At 38.7% G+C, this 18,434-nt stretch overlaps 1 protein-coding gene across 1 annotated transcript in view; it reads right to left on the bottom strand.

The window, feature by feature from the left end:
• Positions 1-18,434, bottom strand: part of LOC136284237 (uncharacterized) — a 28,387-nt gene that overhangs the window by 1,282 nt on the left and 8,671 nt on the right. The window contains 29 exon segments of the mRNA XM_066174088.1: positions 183-1,091; positions 1,461-1,883; positions 2,028-2,180; positions 2,755-2,844; positions 3,207-3,302; positions 3,652-3,741; positions 4,032-4,149; positions 4,714-4,871; positions 5,630-5,824; positions 5,975-6,123; positions 6,331-6,526; positions 6,753-6,890; positions 8,281-8,375; positions 8,736-8,842; positions 9,000-9,030; positions 9,129-9,360; positions 10,627-10,789; positions 11,428-11,523; positions 11,982-12,111; positions 12,353-12,528; positions 12,658-12,846; positions 13,164-13,320; positions 13,989-14,220; positions 14,467-14,664; positions 15,041-15,329; positions 15,743-15,844; positions 16,369-16,569; positions 17,356-17,534; positions 18,152-18,266. Coding sequence (XP_066030185.1) covers positions 183-1,091; positions 1,461-1,883; positions 2,028-2,180; positions 2,755-2,844; positions 3,207-3,302; positions 3,652-3,741; positions 4,032-4,149; positions 4,714-4,871; positions 5,630-5,824; positions 5,975-6,123; positions 6,331-6,526; positions 6,753-6,890; positions 8,281-8,375; positions 8,736-8,842; positions 9,000-9,030; positions 9,129-9,360; positions 10,627-10,789; positions 11,428-11,523; positions 11,982-12,111; positions 12,353-12,528; positions 12,658-12,846; positions 13,164-13,320; positions 13,989-14,220; positions 14,467-14,664; positions 15,041-15,329; positions 15,743-15,844; positions 16,369-16,569; positions 17,356-17,534; positions 18,152-18,266 — 5,407 coding nt within the window.

Below are 18,434 nucleotides of genomic sequence, written 5' to 3'. Positions count from 1 at the left end.
AAGGTTTTCGTTTTTAATTGGATGAATATTGTCGTTTGTTCATCTTCGCTCCATACTAGTTCATCACCCTTGTAACCACTTCCATCAATTATTTTCTTTGGTTTGAGGTTGTCATTTAACTATTCAGCCAATAAAAGCGCTTTGATAATATTCTCGTCATCTACAAATGGAAACAAACTGACCTGTGAACGCAATGGTCTCAGGAATGCTAGATGTACTGGAGGTTTCAGGTTTCCTGTTCGTGAAGGGAGTGGTAGGTGTAGTGCGGGGCTTTGTTGTTGGGGAGACTTCGATTTCAACTGTCAAACTGATGTCTGTTATGCAAGAAACGTCCCCGTTGTCACTTGCACTAACTATGAGGCGATGAACTTTCTCTGTCAAGTCGGACACCACAGTAACCACACCAGTTTTGTTATCAATAGAGAACGCGTCATTTTTTGATAGGCTATAAGTTATGTCGCTGTTTACTCCACTATCCAAGTCAATTGCAGAAACTTTGGTTACGGTATCTCCGGGAATGAGTGTAAGGAATTCTAGTTTTAGATCTCCTGGTGGCTCGATGAAGGTCGGACAATTGTCATTTTCATCCACTATTGTTATCTGTGCGGTGGCGATTCCAGATTTCTGTGGATATCCATTATCTGCAGCAACCATGGTCACGTTGAATGATTTCATCTCGATTGTCTCAAAATCCAGCGTCTTTGCGTTGTAAACTTTTCCAGATTGTCCACCAACGGTAAGAATACTTTCTACGTTATCATCACCAAGTATGGCATAAAATATCTGACCGTTTCTTCCTGAATCTGTATCGTTGGCTTTTATTTGTAAAATCACTGTTCCTACAGGAGAATTTTCCATAATGGCCGCGTTATAAAATGTTTGGTTAAATCTTGGAGGATTGGTGTTTGGTTTTGCCTTCTGGTCGCAGTATTCCCCATCAAAAGCTGGATAACAAGAACAAACGTTGGGTAGTATACAATCTCCTTGGCCAGAACAATTTTTTACAGCATTGCAATCAGGAACACTGCATGCGCGACCCGACCAGGAGGAATTGCAAAGGCAGAGGTCGTAACCAACACATTTTCCATTTCCTGCAGCGAAAAAAAAAGGACATCGTTTGTCAGCCTTGTCTTACCGTATCGCTTTGTTATAGAAGCTACAGCTACAAATAAGTCGGGAATGAGAGTTGTCGGGAAGAACGTCAAGATCTTTATTATAGAGACAGGATTGTGAGCTCGGATCGTTGTGAGTAAAGCACCTCTACATGAAAGTACCCCACAATTTCGACCACCCAAAGACATTGAAACTCTCTGTAACCATTTTTCTCAGACACTGGAAGGGAAATGATATGTCATTTTTGTTAACAATAATAATGTTCTCCTCGCTAGTATGATTTGTCCACAAGAGTTGCGACTTAGGAAAAGATTATTAACAAAACAATTTTAAACCAATGCACTTGCCGGAGCAATAGTTGACAGCCTCACAAGAAAAGTTACTGCAGTCAGTTCCAATGTATCCAAAGTCACATTTACAGAACTCGGCTTCCACGCACGCACCATGGGCAGAACAATTATTCACGGTTGTGCAAGTTGGCTGACTGCAGTTCTCTCCAGTAAAACCTAGATAGCAACTGCAAGACACATTCAGCATCTCGGTGGAAACGCAAACGCCTTGGCCACTGCAGTTTGCAAGATGACTACAGTCCGCCATCTGACCGCAATCCGCTCCAATAAACCCCGGAAGGCAGCGACACTTGTCGCTGGAAATGCACTCTCCTTTATTTGAACATTGATTGACAGCTTCACAGTCAGGAAGGGCGCAGCTTACTCCAGTCCAGCCATAATCACAGGCGCATTTGTCAAATGCCACGCAGCTACCGTGTTCTTATCAACACCGTAGGGGAGAGAAAGGACAAGAAAAAATTAATACTAGCATCGGACAAACAAAAAGAAGCAATGAGGGAAGGAAGGATAGTCGAGAATACATCTCTTCGTAGACTATGAATTTGATTTCCCGAGATAACTCACCAGAACAATAATTCAATCGTTCGCAAGAGTATTGAGCACAATTGCTTCCAGTCCATCCCGTATTACATTTGCATACATCGAAATCCACACAGATTCCATCGCCAGAACAGTTTGATACATCGTAACAAGTCGGAACAATACTGCAGTTAGCACCTGAAATACGAGAAATGCACCTGTTTTAAGAAAAAGAATTGTTTCGGGCGATATAACGGGCTGATAGTATTTTTATAAGCACAAGGCAGCTATGTAAAGTACGAACTTTAGATTAAGATTTCTGCTGAGAACAATTAAAAGCAAAAGTGCATGGATTGAATAATTGATCAATCTCATCTTTTCTTGGTATGGCTGATTATAAACAAAGCCATCACCGGTCTACTTTTTAACTTGCTACACTATAATCTCTTAAATAAATTACGCCCTAATTATCCCCTCCGCTCGTCCACTGTGACTAATAGTTCGCCTTCGCTCTCCACCAACCACGGGCCAAGGTGCAAGCTGCCACCGATCCATCTTCAGTCTTTTTGGTTTTCACGATTACAACAACTGAAATGAAACACTCCTCCGCAGACCCCCACCGATTTTTCACGCCTTCTCTTTCGTTGATCTCCGCTGACCGAGAACTTACAATATCACTGGTTACCATTGATCTTTTTGTTTTAAAGTAATTTAGCTTGCCTTTATAATAACATCAACAACAAACAGCAACAAGAAGATCCATGTAACTGACCTATATAGCCGGGATTACACTGGCAAACATCTGTCGTTTTACAACTGCCGTGTTCAGGGCCAGTGCAGTTGTTAACTCCAAAGCAAGTGGCTGTAGATCACAATAATTTATAAACGTTAGTATTTTGGTGTGATATAAAGGCGCGTCGTTGAAAAATCATCACAAAGGGCACTACTTTCGGCAAATGAAATCAGATCTCGACCTCTAGAAGCAAGCGCCCTTTTTTTTTCAATCGTTTCAAACTCGATTCCAGTTGCAAAATTAGATCAACTTTTCCTGAGGAAAAGAGAAAATTCAGCCTGCTCAAACAGTCTCAAACAAGCTCATTCATGAAGTCTTTGAAAACATCCATTTAGCAGCTGAAAAGAGTTTCCTGGTGTCAATATTAGGAGATCTTCGAACAAAATAAATATACTCTATTTTATTTAGAAGATGACCATGAACGGCATAACCTTCCAGTTCACAGCTTCGTCCTTCCCAGCCCAGATCACAGACACAAAATCCTTTAACACACGCGCCATGGATGGTTGAACAGTTCAGACAAGAGCCTGAGGGCAAGAAAATTACAATGACAAAGTTAAGTCAAAGAGTTACGGTTTTTGTGTTAAGATGCCAGATGGCAACACTGAAAAACCCAATTGTGCTATTTTAAAATTCAGAAAGAAAATTGAACCTGCTGAGAAGCTCCGAAACAGAAAAAGTCTTTACAACACAAAAACGAAGCAGAAAACACACGCACAACAAAATTAAGCGAGCCTTAATGCTGGGTATGATTGTATGTCTTGTACAGAATAAAGAGAAATAAAATTTACTAAAGAATTCTAGCAGAGAGATCCAGGCGTCCTCCTAATCTATGTTACACCTGTTGATAGGATTCAAGCTGAAAATAACCAATACCTTTGTCACAACTCTTCCCAGTCCAACCTTCGATACATTTACATGTTCCATTGATACATCTCCCTTTACCTGAGCATTGGTCTGGACAGTCTTAAACAGAGAAATCGAATATCTTGAATGAATTATTAAAAGCCATTTGAAATATTAGCCTTAAAGAATTAGATCTAGTGAGCATGGTGAGGCGAGCAAGTTAGCACTCCAGCCTTTCTATACTGTTACTTTGAAAATGTCGTATTGCGCACTCTTAAACTTTCAGGTTGTTGTGTTTAATACAACTTTTTATCAATGACAATACCTCAAGGTAGTTTTCATCTAATATTTGTATTTTTGGATGGTAAGGAATAACATTTTGATATAAAGCACTCGTTAAGAAAGCTTACCTCGTTTAAAAGTTTCCTGATCAGTAAATGTCGTATCGTTGGTAATAGCGACATCGAATATGCAACTTTGTAAATCGTTATCAGAAATGTTTAAAGATTGGCACATGCTTGTTGCAATCTACGTTGAAGATGAATAACAAAAAAGAGTCATAATAAATCCTATCTCAAATTAAGAAGTTTATCTCAATAATCTTAAGTCTTTAAACAAGCCCTTGGATGCTCAATTAAGGTAAAGAAAAGGACACCAAGCTAAAGGAGACTCACTACATTTTTTTTAAATCGTGGCCAGACGTGATGGTTTTGTTTCTAATTTCTGCTTTTTGTTTTGTTTTGCATTTTTATGTGCGTTCTTCATAATAGCGATCAGATTGTATGCCACAGCGTTGTTCAAAGAAGCAGGGTTTTTTTTTTATTTTTGTTGCAGTCGAGTTTCCCCTTTTTCAATAATGGCAGATGAACCGCGCGGAATCCAATTTGGTCTGTGATCACACGAGTGAAAAATGAGGAATTGAAGCGTTCTGTCCAATAGCACATGCATAAGGCATAGACTAGCCAATCACACTGTCCAAATAAAAGCAATGCAGCAACATAGTCCTATTATTGCTCAGATGGTGTTGCTAAATGACCAATCACATAACAGATCTAAGTTATGGCTTTGATTTATACACATGAGTTTATTAACCTGCAGTAGAGACTGAGATATTCCGTCCAGCGAATACATAGGTATGTATGTGGGATCTGTGTACGTTATGTCCATTATGTCATCGTGATAAAAGTTTGATGAGTTCCATGACCAAGAGTCCTTCATGCCTGAGCCATCGTGACAATCTGTGATCCTCCCTTTTAAATGAAAGAAACAGTTTCATCGGTATAGAGGTTGATACAGTTCGACAATATGTACATTGCTTATCATGCTGGAAACAAAGTGTTTTTCAGGTTATTGTCTTCATTTTGCCGGCCACAGACTACCCCATTTATCGTATTTAAAAAACCGGAGGAAGGTTGTATCGGATAAATCACCGATTGTTACTTAAAACATCCTCTTTTGGCTTATCTTTAAATCTCTAAAAAGTTTGGTGTCCATCATCATTCTACAAATTCGCTCAGTTACTAGGCCCGCCTGGATTGATTATTTCAATGTCTGCACACTGCTCTTGATTCTGTTGCTTAAATCTCCCTTTCTTTGTCAAAAACCTGTTCCAACTTGTTCCATATTGGACTTTAATCCCTTTTTTAAGCATGAGCTTGAATTTTCCAACGACTGAAGAAACGATTTCAAAATGACTCGTTTTGCTATCAGCACTCAAACGGAACGCAGCTGTCCCACTTGACAAGCAATTCTTCTCTAACTTACCAAATGCACAGTGGAGATAAGAAAATCCTACTAACAACGTGTTTATTCATTGCGTACTGTTAATTAAAGATACTTGTTTTTTCCCCTCCAGTCCGTGACCCACTGCACAGACCTAAAAGACGAGGTTACTAATATGTATATAAAATTTTGTTGTATTTTAAGGATTTTTTCAACACCAATAAATGTTTTAACTAAAATTATTGGGGTAACACCTCGATCAAACTATGTGATAGGCTTTGCTTACATGATTCAGCAAATTGAACGGCTTCATCGTAAAGAGTTCCGTCGGTTCCCATGAAATCGTTAGTGGCATTGTTATCCATGAAGCCACACAGTCCTTCAGTGTGACCTTTATAAGCAGCAGTTGGCGAGTAGAGAATATTCAAATACTGTCTCTTCATAACTCGACTATGACGGACGTCGATGGTTACTGTTACACCTGAGAGAGAGATTTATTTGGGGCAATTTGAGGAGCTAATAGCATTGTTTATCTCTGGATAAAAGTCCAGCTCATTAATATCCTACCTACCGATCTTATGCATGGCTGGGGCAAAAAGGAAAATACTTAAAATATCTTTTAAGGACTTGCCTGCATCATACTGAAGTGAAATTAAAACGACGCTGTTCTCCTCAGCCTCAAACGAAAAACGTCTTTGCTGTTCCAATAAAACTGTGCCATTACTTATTTCAATAGGTTCTGACAAATTACTGGTGGCATTCATTTCCACTCCATCGATTCTGTCGAGAAATCAAGGTCAGTCACAACAAGTTCTTGAATGACACTCGTTCAACCAAGGTGAATTACATCTCTCTACTAGGGTTAATGACTCAACATCGCAATAAGTTTTACTTGAACGAATAAGTAACTTGAAGATCCCAGTCAGCCTGGCTACAGCCTCTATCATAGAAATACTTTGTTTATTGATTAAGAAGCAAAAACCAAACCTTGTAATGGGCAAGTCTTGAACTCCTTCAGTCTTAATCGTCATAATCGTAACAACACTTCTCCCAGCTTTGAGTGCAATTCCACCAATAAGCGAAGCTCGCTCGTAATAATAAAAACGAAATTGAAGACCAAAATCGTTTTTAACACTCTTGCAACCCCAGAACTCTCCAATTCCAAAAAAGTCAAAATTCACACCTGGCGAAGAAGGCAAAAATCAAAACTGCAGTCATAAACATTACACAAACCCTGAAATAAATCTCTCATTTACCAACGAAAACACAAAGGGTTGTTGAAATCTATCGTTTAACTGAGTAGTTTGATTAGCAAATTGTTGGACCTCTTTCAGGGTTTTTAAATTTCCCTTTATCTCTCGCTCGTAAACAAGTGAATGCGGTATCTGTTTTTTTTTTTGTCTACTTACCATCTAATGTTTCCAGATGTGGGTCACCTCCACCATTTGCAATTAAGCGCTCACAAAATTCTCCCTCCCATCCTCCTAAACAGTTACACTCCGCCTCACACTTTGGGGCTATGATAGGATCTCCGTTACCTGAACAGTCTGTAAAGCGAATTATCATGACTTTGTCAAAAGAAAGATCATTGCACTGATATAATTCGAGAGTACTAAAATATACATAAATAGTTTGTTATTTAACTTCTTCGCCGCGTTGTCATGATTAGGGAAAAGGAACACGCAAAATGTACCACAGTATTACACTAAAGAACAGGGTAAAAATACGGACGGAAAGTGGAGCAACAAAATGGCCTTGCTGAATATCGAAAATTTGCTTTTTTTGGCCTTTAGGCTTAATTCTTTAGGAAAGGAACCTATAGGTGAACCAGATTTTGTTGTTACATTGGTCTGAATGCAATCGATAAGACGCTCAGAACGGCCGTAGGAAGTATTTTGTAGACGAAATTTCTGAAAATGAGATGAAAATGGAATAAGAAATCCCTTGTTGGACAGTTAAAAAACTGAACAAAGTTTAAAAAATTGCTTTGCTCCTGTTTTTCCCCGCTCTTGTGGGTTTCCAAAAAAATTAGCACCTCGCAAAATATCCGCGCTTATCATATTTTAAACAATTGAAAGAAGTGTTTGTATGCAGATAAAACAAACTGGTACCAAGGTCGTTTACTCGTGGAATTATTAAATCGAACTTTGATTTATAGAGATACAACAAATGCGGCTCCTGATTTCATGATTATCTTCATATTAGTAATAGTAATATTAGACACAATGTCAGCTTCATGAATTCAAACTTATTTAACACAAATCTATTTGCAATAAGATTATAAAGAAAAAGCAAAAACAGAAAATAAGAAGCCGAATTGGAATTAGCTAGCATACAGAAATACCCTGTAGCTGTTTGCACGTCAGCTGAACAATTTTCTCAAAATTTCAACCTAGAAGGTCTTCCAACTTCTTGAAAATTTCAGATGTAGTTGTTATAGAAATTTCAAGTGATTCCAAAAAAAAAGAGATCTATATTCTTCTTTTAAAAAACTCCTCCGCCAAACTCAGTAGCATGTTTTGTTCTCTTCGCAATTTCATTTACTTTCATCCCGCTTATCGCCTTCTCAAAAACATTGACAAAACGCAAGGCAGCCATTCTTCAAAAGGAAAGTTAGTTCAAATCATTTTGCTTGCAATTTGATCATTGGATGTTCAAAAAAGAATAGGGAAAAATTCCCTTGAGAGGCTTTTGAACAAAGAAATAAAGTAACCTGGATTGAAATTTAAGCCTGGGTCAGCGCTACTCGGCTTTCGAGACAACTGGGCCCTGCCGAGTAATTATTGTCAATAATCAAATTTTAATGCCGATGACATATGATTACGCTATATGCCAATTGATTTGAATTCGGCTTTTTCTTTGTTTCTTTTTGCTTTTTCTATAATGACGTTACTGCAATTAAGTTCACAATTTGCAGGTCCATTTACTGTTACATACTCTGAAGAAGCCCTCTATGTGGCTGATCGCAGTCAGAGCCCGTTCGTTTCCCAGAACAGATAGGTCCTTTTCCACATTGAAATTTTCCGGTCTTGCTGTTTCCGAGAAAGTAAATGAATAATGAATCCATGAATTTATCCGTCGGCCATTCGGTCAGTCGGTCAGTAAGTCATTCAACTGGTGGCTTAGTTATTTAGTCTGCCAGCTAGTCAATCAGTCAGTTGTATTGTTGCTGCAATATTCTTCGAACTAATTCTACCTTGCGCAAAGCTTCAACGAATCTCTTTTGAAGTGACATGACCGTTTCAGCACATTTTTTTCTTTATGAGACTAAAAATCATTTTAAGACCTAGCAAACAGCAGTATCTGGGAACGGAAAGTTATCTACACGCTTGAAGCACCAGGCATCGCACAGGCTGAATCACATGAAGTGAAAGAATAATCAACATTCTTACCCACTTGGAGGTGGTTTATTTCCTTTCTTATTTTTCGGAGGAGGACCAGGCGTTGGATTGCCATCCACAGGTGGTGGAGGTTGCGGTGGTGGAGGTCCCACACATAACTGTTACAAAAAAGATGAAAATTATATTTAAAACTAACATAATAACGTTACACGAAGGACGCTTACTACAAAGGAAAAAAAGGCAGGCGGAATAGAATTGAAAAGTACAATTTTAAAAGATGGCAAACTCATATAAGTTATAGTTATAATAACTTACTCTCTCACTTTTAACTGGACATATACATTTCCTAGGAAAGAACAGTAAAATATTGATTTAATAGTTTAATAAAAACGGAAGTCATGTCCAAACACTCTGTTGTTTGTATAAAATGTTGAGTTTTTTTACCGATAGCGTTTACTCTTAGAATATCCCAAAGAAAGATCAAGCGTCAAATGTTTTTTAAGAAATCCAACTGAGACACCGAGATGTACATCGGAAATTCCGTAGAAGCTTTCCAATTCAGCAGGTTTGTTCCCACTGCATTGAGACGTAGGAAGCCGTATGGCCAGACCAGCTTCTAGTGGTACGCTCACAAATACCGCCATGGAAAGGTCCACATACTCAAAACCAGCTTCAACTGAAACAAAATTATCTTAATTAATAATGGTAATAGGACCAAGTAATTGACAAAATTGGACGACCGCAAAGCGGGAGTCCTATTTGTTAATCACGAGTATTACAGACAGAATTGGACAACAAAAAGTCCTGTTATCAATTAATCATAACCATTTCAATTTCCGAAAAAAATACATACACCTAGAACAAATATCTCCAGTGGAGACGTCTCTAGTATTCCTCCATTTTGGAAATTCCCCTGCATTTTGTTTTTGGATAAGTGGTTATTGCGATCAATGTTGTGATTGGTGGATTAAGCTGAGTGGACCTTGTATGATTGACTGCTTTAAATGTCCGATTACAGGTGTGCAGTTACAGCCAACTGTCCGATTGCACTATCCGATTACAACTGTTCAGAATGATTAGTGAAAAATGAAGCTGCAAATGCACCAATAACATTTGAGGAATAGTTTATGATTAAACCCTATTATAAGACTAGAACGTATGCTCGAGGTAACTATACTATTGGAAATATAGCAATGTCCAAATAAGGTATTCCGAGATTGCATCGATTTTGCTTTAGTTCGCCTTGTGATTTGTCTAAAGAGGGTTTCAAAGCCGATGGTTCTTAAGAAAAAATTTGATCAAGCAGGGCGTGAAATTAATTTTTTCTGATAGCCACTTGGCTCTTAAATTCTTCAAAGTGGTAACCAATATAAAAAAAATTGGTCGCCATTTTCAAAGACAAACAAAACCTTTTTTAACGCTGTCGGCTTTCAAATAGACCCTCCAAAATTAAGTTAGGGAAAAGATCTTTAACGTACTACATATTGGACACTAGGATGGATGATATACAACTTTCAAGCTCATCTAAATCCAAGATGGCGTCTAGTTATCGATCGAGATGCATGTGCTGCGTTTTGGAAACAAATTTACCAAGGAAGTTTGCCGCGGATTTATCTTTGCAAATCTTTTGAATTCACTTTATCTCTTGGTAAGGTTATGATGAAACATTCCAGTCGCCAATTTCGCGACTGATTTTCAGGATTTGGTCGCCAAAGTGAAAAATTTAGTCGCATTGGCGCCTGTATTAGGCGCAATTTCAACTCAATGAGTTGATGTGGGGCGAGAGCGTTTTGCGTTCAATATGCAAAGCAAAAATTCGAATGCAAATATCTCCTATCTGCACCTTACCTGATGTAAACTTTACCTAAACTAATAAATCAGGAACTTTGGTTAAAATTGGATTGACGTAGGCCGCACAAAAGAATTATTTGATTGATCTCACCTAAATCGTCGAAAAAACTAAAAAAGGATGACTTGATTGCCTTTGATTGCGATTTTGGAGACGCTGGCAGTTTCACTGAGATTTTGGGTGTCACTGTAATCCTGACGAACGCTCCAGCTTCCAATTGCGGATCTGGGCTACTCCAGTCTTTGCGAAGAGTAACCTATATTAGTGATACGTCAAAAAAGGATAAAATGTGATCTCAATTGGAGAAAAAAAGAAAAAATATAAGAAGAGAGGAAGAAGGAGACGAGACGAGGTAGTTGATGTTGAGGAGGAAAAGGAGGTCAAATAAAGAACGAAGAATTTCAAAGATCTAGTCGTCGTTGCTCAGGCTTGTTGGCGCTCACTTACCGAGTTACAGTGACGAGGCGTTCGATTTTCGCTTTGATTTGATGCTTCCACTCCGAAAGAAAAAAAGACCCTTTCTATCCTAAATGCAAAGCGAAAACGGTAGGCCTCCATCTTCTTAGCATGAGGATAATTAACAAGAAGAGGCTTAAGAGGACGAATATTTAAAGACATCATCCAAATAAGTTTTGACTTGATTGAAGTCATGGTAAAATAAAATCCCACGGAAGTATGACGGTGCTAATCGCGGAAAAGCTCAGATATCACATAATTTTGGAACAACTTTGTGAAAAAGTAGCAGTGTTGCAATCCTTGACACGGAGCAAGAGGTACAAGCAGCCATTTTGTCAACAGGTAGAGACCAGTCTATCGGCAAGAGGTTTATTAAGTATATCTAATATTTGAATGATCAATAAATGAAAAATTACTGTGTATTTTTTCTTCCCTTACAGTATCAGCAGTTTTGTAGCAACTATCACGGCTCCAACGGCATTCACCTCCAAGAGATACCCCTCCATTGACTGATAATGAACGAGAAATTTTTCCCTAGGGTAAAACACAGTGAGCTAATTAAACCTCTTTGTACACAGACGATATTTTCCTTAACTACTCTAAAGCATAAATTGCCGCTGCGAGCTTCTTGGCCACAGTACTGTACTTATTGAATCTTTGTTGTCTTCCTGGGCCAGGTTCGTGTTTTGGTCGTCCTTGATCTCGCCGAGACAACTAATACAGGTAGCATGCAATCATTACGTCCCATCGCTGATTTCGCACTAACCAACCAACAAATTGTAAAACTGAATAGCTGACTGACTGAGTGGTTTGCTGTCTGGATCACAGACTGAGTTGGTAATAGAGGAAATACAAGTGCTTGTGTTAACTCATTGAAGTGTTTCATGACAGCGTACAATCATTTCAAATAATAAATCTTAAATGAGAGAGCTGTGATGTTTTCAAGGTCAGTGGTTGAACTAAAACGTTGGTGAATCGCATCGCCAACTTACAGATAATCCAGCAGATGCATGTCCTGTTATTTCCAAGAAGATACCGGCAGGGATTTTAATTGGCCCAACGGGAATGTAAATTGAACGACCGAGTTGTTTTCCTTTCATGATGTTTAGGCGTTTGTTATATCTGTAGACAAACATTAAAAAGATAATTAATCAATCCCTATCAACTAAGTCGTCCTTTGCTCGTAAGCTGATTGTACTGGACCGCAAAATCAGACAAGAATCGATTTAAAGGGAAAATGTTGGCTTTATCGCAGAAAAGAACGAAAAAGCTGTCCACCATAACAACGTCAGTTTCTCAGATTATTTTCTTTTGCCGAAAGAATAATTTCGAGAAATCTTGAGGTTAAATTAAAATTGCTTACCTCAACTCCCCATCAACATCAAATGTCAGAGAGAAATCTAATTTTCCCTTTAACTCCAGACCAACAGCCGCATCCTCTATTCCGCCTAACCACTTCGGTTCTATCTCAAGAAACATAGTCAGTTCGAAAAACATATCCAAAGAGACTTGTAGCTTGGCGCTTTCCGTTGACAGTAACTGAGGAAAATGAAAATTTTAAAGAACATAATTTTGGGGAGAAACTGAGAGAGCAAACTTAACATAGCATTTACCTAATTCTCGGTTTGTTTACAATACTTTTGCAGAACTGTTAAAAAGAAGCTGTACCTTGTGATGTATTCCGTCGGGTTTAAAACTTGCCGATTCGAAATCGTATCTCGTCGAGCGCCTACTTCGTCTGTTGTGGCTTTTCAGTATGTTTATATCTACAGCTGTAGTAATGGTTCCATTTCCGTCCAATTTGGCAGAAATTACTTCCACCAGAAGAAAATTTCCGTTGGAGTAGACTTCTACAACCTGAGGTGTGAGATGATATGAGATGGTAGAGTTAGCTCAGATAATAACCAAATGCAAAACCAGCTGATAAAAAAATGACAACAACAAAACAAAAGACACAGGTCAACAAATACAGCTTCATCTAGCTCGAATTCAAGCTGGTATGAACACACCCAAAAAATCTCGGATCATGAATTTTATGGAAGCATAAATAGAAGCACTCTTTGCAACCGACCACGCTATCTCTTAGTAAGTATTGAGTGATCCCTCCATTTTTCTTACTTAAGATGCTCGTGCTTTAATTTGTTAATCTAACTCGGACCTTAAACGAACATTACCTTTGCAATGAAGGCTTTACTAGGTCTTCCAATAATTGAGTCATTGAGAAAAAACTGCCGACCTCCATCCTTTGGTTTTGACAGAACAAGGCCTTCGTTGTTATCCCCTCCGCTACAGGATACTGACCCAGAAAGCCTTTTCTCACTTTCCTGTAGTCTGGGAGCGAGTAAAAGTATATTAACTCAAACGAAAACGTAAGGATTAGTCGAGCCTGGCATCCAAGGCCCTGGATTTCAGGGTAGAATCCCTAACACTTTAACAGCTTAGTCAACGGCTCGATCGAAATTCATGCACAATAATTGTAGATAGGTTTTAGTTCTATTGACAATACTTTAAAAAGAAAATGTGGTGGGCAGAAGTGGTTTCGAACAAGTTCGGCTTTTCGGTCATGCTTCCTAGTAGCCAGCTGGATTGCCTTCGGTCAATCATTTGGGACTTTTGTTGCTCAAAATTTATCTTTTTGTTGTCCGATAAGTAAATTACTGAGTCACCAGTAATCATGCCAAGGCTAGCCAACCCCATAAAGCATTCATCTATCTAAAAAGTCCATGAACAGTAAATAAAATAGGTGTTTACTTAATAAGTATAGATGTGTGCACTTTTCACCAAAGCAAAAATGTCACTCCTGAATAACAATGCCAATATGGCCATTAGTGAACAGCTTTCTAAATGAAGTTTACGGGAAATCGTTGCGTTTGGGGAAAGAAGGTGATATTTTTCCCTGTCAAATGTCTCACACCCCAATTATACTGGTGCAAATATGCCATCGTCTCAACTTGGACCCGCCTGATATTAAAACAAGGCCTCATCATTAACATCAATACCTTGTGCCTTTCCAATGAGAGTTTGCTTCACATCTCTGAAATTTCGTTTCCAAGTAATCGGTGTTGTTCGTTCTATGAACTTTAACAATAGTCTCGATGAAACCATCACTGGTATTGGACACAACTATGTCACCTTTCTTTGGGATGGTATTGTTCTTTTCTATTACCAGGTAAAACGAGTGGACAATGATTTTTCCAGTGTCATATGTGTGACCAAGGCACTTGTATATCCCTAAAAATGATGATTAACAAATCTGTTTGAATTTTTGTGAGTTTAGTATGACTTTTCGAACCAGAAATATCTTGCAGGTCCTGATGGTCTGTGTGTCTGTTTATCGTATCTGTCCTTGTTTGCTCCCTTGTTTGTCTTTCATGCACTTATGAGGAGTTATGCAACGCATTAAATCGTAGATATAACTAAATGATCTTCAGTCATTTACGAAGTGTTAAGGTGGTTGATACAAAAATGTTTACCTACCATTTGAAAGCGCAATTACCCGACCCTCATCTAACGTAATGTTGCCTGTGATAACGTCCCGCAGGTCATCTTGATTAGGCTCATCCTCAAACGTCGAGTCGTCGTCTACTTGCACTGCAGTGACTTCGTCTTTAAAGTCCGCATACTTTATAACCTCTTCTAACCCTGCTGGGGCGCTCAACATCAGTTGAAAAGGACCTTTCAAGACAATAATAAATTTGAACATTGAATGCTATTATAGGTATGTTTTAGAGATGCCTTTGCTGTTAATTGTACTTAAAACAAGGTGCAGTCCAGTAAGATCTCAAACAATTCACAACGGTAACCAGACGGCTTATCTTACATTTGGTATTTACATGGAGTATAGTTCTTGGAAAATAATTGAGAAAAATTTTCCAGTGACACTTAGTAGCAAACCTATGTCAGCCATTACAGTACTGACGACTAATTTCGCTCATGCCCCTTTAAAGAATTATTAACGCAGAGCCTTTTTAAAAACCACACCTTCTCAAGTATTTAAATGATCGACGACTTTGTAAAGGTTGTGACAGACATTTATAGTCATTAAACTCACCATCGCTGATTTCTTTGACAATCCTATGCATAATACCTCCTGCCTGAGGACTACACAGTATGTCACCCTTTTGAACTTTCAGGACTTTTGGTGCAACTAAAACTAGCGACACCCTCTCTTGATTTGGCAAAATCACTGGACACGCGTAAACGAGAGTCTCGTTAGGCTCCACAAACTTCACGTTTTTAGCAAACTCCACATTATTTCTCCTTTGAGGATCTGTATAATTCACTTTAATTTTCCCGCCTGGACACTTAGTCTCATTCCACGACCTGCACTGGTTGTCGTCCTGTTATGAGGTTTAATAGGTAACATATTAATACTACCTTCGCAGTGGTGGATCCAGACCTTGGGTTAAGGAAAGGGGGGGAGGGGCGTGGACGGCGCGGTGCAGTTGGCAATTAGAATGAGGTAGAGCTGTTGAGATTTCTAACCAAATATACTCCCAGAGGTCATATATTATTATTTTATTCCAAACAAAGAGTTTCATGCTTAATTTTCTCACCTACTGGCAATGCTACTACAAGTTAGATTATCTAGTTCTATCAACAGAGTTTGCTACAACCTATTGTTAGTTGCTATTTACACTTAAATATATGTACCATTACTTTCAACTCAGTTTTTGCTCATGAAGACTACGTTAAACTGTCACTAAATATAATAAGCAACGATAAGCAACAGAAAAAAAGATAAAGATCTTACTGTGATTTTATGACATCTTTCGAGATCGCTGCATTTTTGACAGGATTCAATGGTTGCTCCTCCATCTTTGAAGTTGCAATACCTACCTCTACAATTCACTCTCTGTTTAAGAAAATATGTGAAAAACACTTATCGTGTGACGATAAGCATGGAACATTGAGTAAAGTAGTATTTTGAGCTATTCTACCAATCATCGTGCCCAAAGACTATGATGCATTGGCAGCGCATATGTTTTGTTCGGTTTTCTTAGGCAAAGCAATTTCACAGTGTCCTTCTGCGCGTAGCAGCACAAATGGATATCGGTAAACTGGTAGGAAAACCCAACAAAACACAGAGAGTTATGAGCATAAACCGATGCGCAATCCAGGTAAAACTACTGTTGGTTTGCTTTGTGTTTGAAGCGGAGAGTGCTCTGATAGTCAGGGGCCGCTAGATTTAAGATAGTTATAATTAAAAAGGGTAAAACAGCGCAGCATAAAACAAAAACCAAAGAAACAAGCAAAAGATAATCCGGAAATAAATATCTAACCAGCTGATAAGCAACACACGCTAGTACCGCCCCGCTATGAGTGCAGCATAGTGTTGATGTGTTCACACCACGAATTATTTTTATCCTCTTCACCTACCATTATATCTCGTGAACAACGTTCGTCTCCTATTGTATAACAGTGGTAGTAAAACCAAGCGGGACAACTTATTCCTGGAGGCCCCGCGGCAAAACCTCCGAGGCAGGAGCGTGAACTGTCACACCATCCACAAAATGGGTCTGTCACGCAATCAGCACAACTTTCGTACTTTCCACAGAAGGAGTAAGTGCAGCCATGACCCTGCAGAAACATCCATAAACGTTCCTGCATTAGGCTGCGTTAGAAAAGATAATTACTACTGTTCTCATGCGATCAGAGACAGAACCAATGGGTCTCGAACACAATGGTTGAAAATTAATGAAAGCACAACTACTGGTGTCCTTTTGATCAGACTAGGATGCTAAAGACATTTTTAGAGTCCTAAGTGGCGACTAAATTTCCAAAATTAACCTAGCGTTTCCAAAATTGTGTTCAAATGTGCTGGAAGCTCAACCAAAAATGCTGGCTTCCTAGATCTTGCACATTAATGGGAGGTTATAGCACGATCTCACTTCTCCTTCTTCCATCTGTTGGTGATCTCTCTAAATGAAGTAGGGGCAGTGAAAGAAGAGATTTTTACGAAAGCATCAGCTTTTCTTAAATTCGTCTTATGATCACACGTAAGCGACCGCCTGACAAAGTTGTTTCAAAATGATGGTATCCATTGTCAAATTATGTAAGACGAGAGAAGATTTTCCGCGGAACATCAAAACGCGCTTTAAGATAAGTTTTCGTACGAGTTTTAGAAGGTGAAGATGAACATTACAATCATAAAGACGCTTGAGATCTGATTTCTAAGAGATAAAGATTAAGACTCTTGATAATTTTCTGAGAGCGCACTAAATCACCCACACACAGAACCAGCCACACAAATCTAGTTTCTATCCAGTCAAGGCTGATTCCAGTTTTTTAAAAGTGGCCCTGTCAAACTTGCTACAGTCAACACAGTAATGAGCTATCATGGAATTGAATAGAAATGCCACTTACTAAATATCCGGGGTAGCATTTGCAGACATTGGGACCCATGCATTCACCTTTACCAGAACAGTTATGCAAGTCATGGCAGTGAAACTTGGAACAGTCTTCTCCAGTCCATCCGGGATAACAGAAACACGTAGCACCTATACAGTCCCCATTATGGAAACAGCTGTTCGGGCAGTGGATAACTATGAAGCCAAAAAGAAGTTTATCCAGTTGGTACCTGCTTCCTTCATAGGTAGTAAGCATATCCCTAAGACATGATGTACAGGGCACGGGAGGGGAGGGGAGGGGGCTGAATGGAAATCCTTCCTTCCCCTCGGTTTTTACAGTAATTCAATACTTACAGAAATATTTAACGTAAATGGATATCCTATTATTTAATCTACATGAGGAAATACACGTTATAGACTCTGCATATCAAACATGCTTCTCTGTGGCGTGGTGCTATGCACAGAAGTGCTTATCTTGTTATGATAGTAACAATTGTAATGATAATATAGCGCGTTATAGGAGGCAAAATTATCGACAGAGTACGCCTCAATGGTAATGATAATAATAGCATTGTTGCTCATCGCAGCTATGATGATGAAAGTTTGATGGTTTTGTCTTTCAATTTAGAGTCACTAGTACACGCAGATGAACAGTCAAGCTATCAATTGGGGATTGCTGCATTTCGACAAGCTTACTACTTTTTTTTGTCAGGTGATGTGGTCTAATGATTTCGTATCGATATTCATCTAGCATGATCATTTCATACAACGAAATAATTCATTTACCAATTATGATATTGAGTGTGATTTACCTGGCCTCCTCACGCAGACAAAAGGAAGAAATTCATCACAATGAACTTGTGAAATATTTCCAGTGGCAGCCACAACAGGACATACTTTATTTTTCTGATCATATCCCCTATGGGACTGCAGTAAAGAAAAATGATAAGTGTCTCGAATGTTCACTGCTATTTCCTCTTGTACATCATGATTATTATTTTATTTTTTTGTCGTGAAAAAAATTCAAGAAAAAAAGGACATAGGCACACAAAAGGAGTAAATGAGACAAATAGATGGATACACAAAAATGGTGGA

This window comes from Pocillopora verrucosa, chromosome 11, assembly GCF_036669915.1.
Source record: "Pocillopora verrucosa isolate sample1 chromosome 11, ASM3666991v2, whole genome shotgun sequence".
Lineage (NCBI taxonomy): Eukaryota > Metazoa > Cnidaria > Anthozoa > Scleractinia > Pocilloporidae > Pocillopora > Pocillopora verrucosa.
This window is presented reverse-complemented; position numbering and strand designations above follow the sequence as displayed.